At 44.6% G+C, this 7,819-nt stretch overlaps 1 protein-coding gene and 1 pseudogene across 1 annotated transcript; both read right to left on the reverse strand.

Annotated features, from left to right (window-relative positions):
- Window positions 1-2,884: 2,884 nt before the first annotated feature.
- Window positions 2,885-6,155, reverse strand: LOC115866687 (small ribosomal subunit protein uS2-like). Its single transcript, XM_060288115.2, has 3 exons — window positions 6,078-6,155; window positions 5,884-5,964; window positions 2,885-3,321 (listed from the first exon to the last, which is right to left on the reverse strand). Exons 1-3 carry the CDS (start codon window positions 6,153-6,155, stop codon window positions 2,932-2,934), a joined length of 549 nt encoding a protein of 182 aa, XP_060144098.2. The 3' UTR covers window positions 2,885-2,931.
- Window positions 3,494-3,627, reverse strand: LOC115866847 (small nucleolar RNA SNORA62/SNORA6 family; annotated as a pseudogene).
- Window positions 6,156-7,819: the final 1,664 nt, after the last annotated feature.

A 7,819-nucleotide genomic window follows, 5' to 3' on the forward strand; every position in this document is an offset into this window, starting at 1 on the left:
TTGACGCACAGTGGCACATCTGGTCATGGAGCCAGGCTACCCGTGTCAGTGATCTAAGTGTTGTTTGCTGCACGGACACTGGGCCACACTGCCCCGTGGGAGCAAGCGGGGAGTCCGGGGCTCGCGCTGCAGCGAGTGCCTGGGAGGAGGCCTCCCAGCAGCCAAGTGCTGAGCTGTGTCTTTCAGGGATGGTAAGGAGTTTCCCAATCAGAGAAGGGGTGGTGGTGCTCTAAATAGGGAGAAAGCAAATGGAAAGGTACGAAGGGGTAAAGTTTGCCGTTTAATCGGTGCAGGGCTATGGAGGGCTTTTCGGGGGTAGGTAGAGGTGGGGAGAGGCTTTTTAAAAAGAAGATGATCGGGTTTCCCTGGTGGCGCAGTGGTTGAGAGTCCGCCTGCCGTTGCAGGGGACACGGGTTCGTGCCCCGGTCCGGGAAGATCCCACATGCCGCGGAGCGGCTGGGTCCGTGAGCCATGGCCGCTGAGCCTGCGCGTCCGGAGCCTGTGCTCCGCAACGGGAGAGGCCACAACAGTGAGAGGCCCGCGTATCGCAAAAAAAAAAAAAAAAAAGAAAAGAAAAGAAAAAAGAAGATGATCATTATCAACACTGTGTTTTAAAACAAGATCACCCTGGAAAAATTGTGTGATCTATTTTTAGCTCTTTTAATCATGCACATAGAAGCGAATTCAGCCCCATTGTTCTTGGGGAAGACAGGAAAGTGATGCTTCAGAAGGTGCAAAGTGCTCCACTATTATCTTCTCATAAGACTATGTTCCGTATATTATGTTTTCATTAGCGGAACACCTCCTCCCCGAATCTGGATTTAGCCCACTCTATGCTTATACATTATAAAATGATCTTACAAATGTGCTGAGCAGATGTTTGCAAGGATGGTGGAACTGAGGGAGAGATCTGGGCGTTTGATCCCTTCTCCACCTGTAACTGGATGGAGAGCGGGAAAGGGGACTGGGCGGCTCAGCATGGATGAGGCTGAGCTCTCTGTCCCTCAAGTGAGGGGAATCAAGAAAACTGACCTGAGCTTGGGGAGATCTTTAGGACAAGAAAGTAGGTTTTCATATATTGGGATAGTTTAAGAAAACCTTGTCATTCTGTTATATTTTCATCAAACATTTATTGAATTTCAACTCTGCCAGCTAGCATGCTAAACCTTGTTCACTGAAAATGAACAAGGCACATTTTGGGAACTTTGGCAACTTTGCTTAAAAAAAAAAAAAAGCAACCTCTTAGCTCTATTCTTCATGCCACTGATTTGGTAGTTATGGGTAAGGCCAAGAAGCGTCCTAAATATTGCTTATTGAAAACCACCACAATAGGTGATGGGTTGGGGGAATGCCCTGACTGTCCAGTGGTCAGGACTCGGGGTTTTCTCTGCTGTGGGCCCAGGGTTCGATCCCTGGTTGGGGAACTAAGATCCCACAAGCTGCATGGTACAGCCAAAAAAAAAAAAAATGTGGGAATCCCAAAGAATTTAAGAATTAAAAACAAATGATGAGAAAGGGGTATCATGACTCAATTTCTGTCTTAAAAAAAATATGTACCCTGGACATGTCTGTCGGGTAGACAGTGGTTTCCAGACCCAACTTCTCCTCCTAGATGGAACTGACCTGCCTACAGCCCGTAGCTCAGGGAAGCTGCCCTGGACTGGTTGGGGCAGTGTTGACCAGGATTGAATAAAAAGGATCAGAGGTTCTGATCCCAGGGCCAGCCAGCCATCCACAGACAGGATCATGAGGTGGCCTAAGAGGATGGTTCTGGCCAATATGGACTATGGTTATTACTAAGCCAGACAGATGGGCTCCTTCCAAGTTTAAGTATACAGGGTTGAGACAAAGTTGGCTCGTTGGTAGGGAGAGGAGGCCAGGGCAGCAGTAGCAAGAACATGCAGACCATAAGAACCGGGCAGACAGGGGCTTCCCTGGTGGTGCAGTGGTTAAGAATCTGCCTGCCAATGCAGGGGACACGGGTTCGAGCCCTGGTCCAGGAAGATCCCACAGGCCACAGAGTAACTAAGCCCATGCGCCACAACTACTGAGCCTGCGCCCTACAGCCTGCGAGCCACAACTACTGAGCCCTCATGCCACACCTACTGAAGCCCACATGCCTAGAACCCATGCTCCACAGCAAGAGAAGCCACTGCAATGAGAAGCCCACGCACTGCAACAAAGAGTAGCCCCCACTCACCACAACTAGAGAAAGTCCACGTGAGGCAACGAAGACCCAATGCAGGAAAGAAAGGAAAGAAGGAAGGAAGAAAGAAGGACCAGGCAGAGGACCTGGCTCCTAGAAGGGCCTCTGATCCAGGTTAAGTCCATGTGGACTTATCACAAATCCTTTTTCTCTTAAGGGGGTTTGAGTGAGTGAGTCTTTGCTTCTGAAGTAACTAGTGCCTAGAAACCATCCCAGGAGTAGGTGGAAGATGGATTGGCAGAAAGGCAGATTTTTGGCAAATCTGCGTTTGATTAAATATTTTATTGCTCTCCTTTCAAATTATTAGTCCAATTGTTTTACATTAGATGCTGTCACTTGTCATTTTCCTCAGGCCTTTTCTTTTCACTTTGTACTCCAGACATGGCTGACATTGTGTTCCTTAAACTTTACATCTAATGGGTCCTCTATAAATGTTACATCTAGAAAGCATGGTGTGCTTAAAGACAACAGTCTACTCCTCCTAAGCTTTTTGACCAACAGGAAATTCAGGTTTCATAAACATAGTAGAACTCCAGTTTGGAGAATTAAGATGATTAAATGTTTGTAAACACTCAACATTGTTTCTGAATGTTAATTGAAGTCTTTGTTGACTGCCTACCATGTATAGGCTCAGTGTTCTGCTCACTCCTTTTTTTTTTTTTTTTTTAGAAACTGTTTATTTTCCATCAACCTATTTCCATTTTAAGAGTTTGTGGAAGAACAGTTTAAGACCACTCAGTGGTTGTTCCTACCCACTCAGTGGCCTGAGCAGTGGGAGCTGCAGACCAGTCTTCAGTGGCAGGCTGAGCACTCCAGTCTCCAGTGGGGAACTGCTGAATAGGCACAGAGGGCACCTGCACACCTTCGGACCAGTCCGCCCCCTCAGGCTGAGGAGCAGTGAACTCAGGAGGTGGGGCGGTCCATTCACCCTGAAACTCCTCCTTGGTCACAGCCTTCTCAGCTGCCGCCTGCTCTTCCTTTTCAATCTCTTCAGGATCTCTGTAGAAGCAGAGATCAGGCATGACCTTCCATGGGTGTTCACGGGAGATGGTGCCACGCATGCGCAGAACTTCCCGGGCAAGCATCCACCACATCAGACCCACTGAGTGAGCTCCCTTTTTAGGATCTTACATCAGGATACATCAAGTTAGTCTGAAAACAGAAAGGCCAAGTAATGCCTGAGAGGTCCAGGAGTAAGAAATAATGGAGAAAAGCAGAAGAAAACACAGGCCATTTTTTAAATGTTTTTTCATCTCTCCGTAAAGCTTTCATGTATTAAAATCATACATTTGTAGCAAGTATTACTATCAAACTCCACTCATTGGGCCAGAGACCCTTGTGATGTTAGCGAAAAACTTGCCCCTCAATGTAGCACACTACCTTACACTTGTGAGTTCAACTCCTTTTTTTTTTAAGTCAATAAATTTTTATTTGAGGCATTTCACATGCTATGATTCCTTCCACTGCCAATCCTGCAAAGTTTGATTCTTAATCTTCCAGATAGCCCTTTTAGAAAGAACTTTGCTCAAGCCACTGTTGTCGAATCACTTAGTCCACAATTCTTTTAGATGGGTTTCTTTGATCTATACTTAAATGTGGACATACTTCAAAAATTACACAGCTGTAATCTTTGGAAAGCAATTTCTTCAAGCAATTTACTTTTTTTAATAAATTTTATTTATTTACTTATTTATTTTTGGCTGTGTTGGGTCTTCGTTGCTGCGTGCGGGCTTTCTCTAGTTGGGGCGAGTGGGGGCTACTCTTCATTGCGGTGCACGGGCTTCTCATTGTGGTGGCTTCTCTTGTTGCGGAGCACGGGCTCTAGGCAAGCGGGCTTCAGTAGTTGTGGCGCATGGGCTTCAGTAGTTGTGGCTTGTGGGCTCTAGAGCGCAGGCTCAGTAGTTGTGGCGCACGGGCTTAGTTGCTCTGCGGCCTGTGGGATCTTCCCGGACCAGGGCTCGAACTCGTGTCCCCCGCATTGGCGGGTGGATTCTTTTTTTTTCCTGTTTATTTATTTTTTTATTTTCTTTAATTTTTTAAAAAAATTTATTTTGCATTTTTTTTACATCTTTATTGGAGTATAATTGCAGATGGATTCTTAACCACTACGCCACCAGGGAAGTCCCAAGCAATTTACTTTAAGGCCCTAGAAGTTAAATTGTAGGGAGTACATTGCTATTTCGGCAAATGATCTAAAATATATTATTCCTTAATCGTTTCTAATACTGAAAAGTCTTGTTACACCAATTTTCACTCATGAGCCTAACAAAAACTGTCTCAGATCTCATTGGCACCACTGCAATAAAATTACTGCGATGGAAGCATAACCTGTGTCTCCACGTAGCCGCTCTGCTCACGCCTTTTATCGCATTTACGCCTCACAGCAAACTTGTGGAACAAATATGCTCACACCCATTTTACAGGTGAGGGAACTACAACTCAACAATATTGAGTGACTTGCCCAAAGTCTCTCAGATAGGATATGGGGAAGTTAGGGCTATGAATTGAATATAGGTGGTGATTTTCCTGTTACACCTGACTTTTAAGTTAAACTGTTCCATCCACAGCTTTCAAAGGGACAGCCTAGCATGCTAATTAACCTTACTCCACCCATTCTCCACAATCCCTAAATAGACCCAGAAAGGGCACCTAACCCAAAGTCACCCATCCATAGTGTGGTCAGGGGCTGATGATGTGGATTAAGATTAAGACTCTGCCCAAACTGAGACAAATGGATCCATTAGCTTTTATCCTTCTTAAGAATGTAAACTAAGAGACAAAGATATTATTGTGAGCCAGTGGTGGACCTTTTCACTAAGAGGTTATGATGTTGAGTTGAGAGGCCCCAGTAAATGCAATGTAAGCAAAGAGGAGCAATGATGAAAGCAGCTAGACTTTCCCGGTCTCATCCCTTTGCAAGGTGGATTTAATTTTCCGGCTCTAAAGTCCAAAAGAAGAATATTTGTTGTATCCTTAAACCCCCACCCCCCCACACCAGACACACACGCATATTACTCTTACTATACCTCTATAGTGAGTATATACAAATAGAGACATCTAGCTCTCTGCATGTAGTGGACATGAATAGATAATAGATGGGTAAATAGATGAATGATGGATGGATGGATGGATAGATAGACAGACTAATGTAAGAATAGAGTAGAACAGACCAGAAATAGTCTTATTGACAAGTCCAAGAATCTCTTGACATTATGCTGTCTTGAAGAAAAATACATCCACTTTTATCACAGGACCTTTATGATACTGGAGGCCTTCCAGACTTGCACACAATTAATTTCCAACTCTTACTCATTTGAAGCAATAGAGTCAACATTTCCTTCCTACTCCAACTTTTTAAAAATTGTTAGATGCTGTCTTAGTCTGTTCGGGCTGCTGTAACAGAAATACCATAGACTGAGTACCTTATAAACAACAGAAATTTATTCTCATAGCTCAGGAGGCTGGAAGTCCGAGATCAGGGTGCCTTTTCCACGTCGTAGACTGCTGACTTCTTGCTATTTCCTCACACGGCAGAGAGCAGAGGACAAGCTCTTTTCTGACTCTTTTACGAGAACTAATCCCATTCATGGGGGCTCCACCCTCATGACTTTGTCTAATCGCAATCACCTGCAAAAGCCCTCCCTCCTAATAGCATCCCAGCAGCGTAGGGTTTCAACGTATGAATTTAGGGGGACACTGACATTCAATCCGTAACAGATCGTGTTGCATATGATACATGGTACCAGACAGTGGACTTGCTACTGGCTGGGGGAGAGTTAGGAACCCGGAAGACCCAAAGGGGCATTAATGAAAGGACGTTTACATTCTAACTTAAAATACAGAGAGACAGGGTCAACCTTTCACCCTATACTTGCCCCCAGCAGGTCCTGGGGACAATTTTGGTCATCAGGCCTTGACAGATCCTCAGCTCTAGGAACACCAATTCCATATTTGCTCCTGTAACCAAATCAGCCTCTTGGTCTTCTTTGCCCAAATCAGAGTAGGTCCCTAGGGCTACTCTGAATAGCTGCACAAGTAGTAGGTTGAGCCACATAACACGGTCACTATTTGACTATTCTTGACCTACGTAAACAGCAGTTCCATGTAGTTCAACCCAATACTTACTGACAGAAATATACTTCCAGTGTTTTTCAACAGGGACAATATTGACATTTGGGGCAGGACTGTCCTGTGTATTACAAGATGTTTAGCGTTCCTGGCCTCCAGTCACCAAACACCCATAGCACCACCCTCCCCTAAGAGTCATGGTGACAACCAAAAAGCAAAAACTGTCTTTCCGACACACATTTTCAGGTATCCTCTGAGTGGGGCAGTAACATTCCATAATGAGTTTATATAGGATTGTAAGTAAATGTCTTGAGATTTTCATATATCACCAGCAAGTAAAAGAGAGAGAGATGACAGATGGTGAAGTGATTTTCCAAAAGCAGAGGACACAATGTCAGAACCAGAAACCATCAGATTCAGATTGGTTTGCAATTAAACCACCAAAAAGTCAGCCCATGTTTCTAAAATTCATGTATAGATTTGGAGGAGTGTCAAGTGTTCAACCTACATAGTACCTAGCACAAAATAGGCACTCAATAAATGTGTGGGACAATTGGAAGGATACCTAATCTGATTGGGTTCAAATATACTGATCACAGATTAGCACTGTCTTATAGCTAATTGTTTGTATACCTGTCCCTCACTCAAGACTGAAGCTGCTATAGCCAGGGGTCATAACTGATTTACCTTTCTCTCCTGCAGTGGTTTTGTAAATAGCAGGGAATATCTTGAACATAGTAAAGGTCAAAATCAGTGGAATATGATGAAAGGTATAAGTGGACACACTATCTACTAAAGCGTTGGTCCCCTGGCTCCTGGCTGTCTTTCAGAATCAACTTGGGGAGGGAGGATTGTTAAAACCTCAGATTCCCAAGACTCACCCCAGAGTCTCTGAAATCAGAATCTTAGCAGTATTTGTATTTTTAATCAGTCTCCCCAGCTGGCTCCAATATGCCTGCCTGGGGCCAATTTTGAAGACCTGGGTTTACAGAACCAACATCTACAGCAGTGTTTCTCATACTTGCAAGATGACAGAATTTGTTATACAAATGTCCAGGTCCCTGCCTTGGAGACCCTGATCAGAAAGTCTGGGGTGGGTCCCAGGAGTCTGTGTTTTTAATAAGCATCCCAGGTGATTCTTCACTTGATCTTAGCCAAAAGGCCGAGAAGCGATGCCAGGTGATTCTTATAACCAATCAGCATTACTAGTTAAAGGAAGGCCCGCTGAACCTAGTCCGCAGGCTCAAGGCTAGATGCCCACTTGAGGTGTTGTGGTTGGTTGCTGTGCAGCATATTATAGCAGGAGCTGTTGGAGGATGTGCTTACCAAAAGGTTAAGTAAACTGAGGAAGACTTGGCCTACAAGAAGTAATATAACCAACATAGGAGAGAGGTATCCTTGAGAAAACGTAACAAGAGACCCCAGGATGATAGCTGTTCACTATGTGCAGAGGGCAACCAGTCCAGAGCAGGTGAAAAGCTCCCAGGTAAGACTTCTTCAAGAAGGTGAAATTGATGGCGCCGATGCATGTCAGTATCTTGAGTG

This window comes from Globicephala melas, chromosome 18 (assembly GCF_963455315.2).
Source record: "Globicephala melas chromosome 18, mGloMel1.2, whole genome shotgun sequence".
Classification (NCBI taxonomy): domain Eukaryota; kingdom Metazoa; phylum Chordata; class Mammalia; order Artiodactyla; family Delphinidae; genus Globicephala; species Globicephala melas.

Excerpts from the sequence above, each read along its gene's own strand:
- LOC115866687 (XM_060288115.2), bottom strand. The coding sequence starts at position 6,155 with ATGGAATTGGTGTTCCTAGAGCTGAGGATCTGTCAAGGCCTGATGACC. Across the intron at positions 5,965-6,077 it reads CCAGGACCTGCTGGGGGCAA|CAAGTCCACTGTCTGGTACC; the intron begins GTATAGGGTGAA and ends CCCAGCCAGTAG. Across the intron at positions 3,322-5,883 it reads GTGTCCCCCTAAATTCATAC|GGAGCTCACTCAGTGGGTCT; the intron begins GTTGAAACCCTA and ends GATCCTAAAAAG.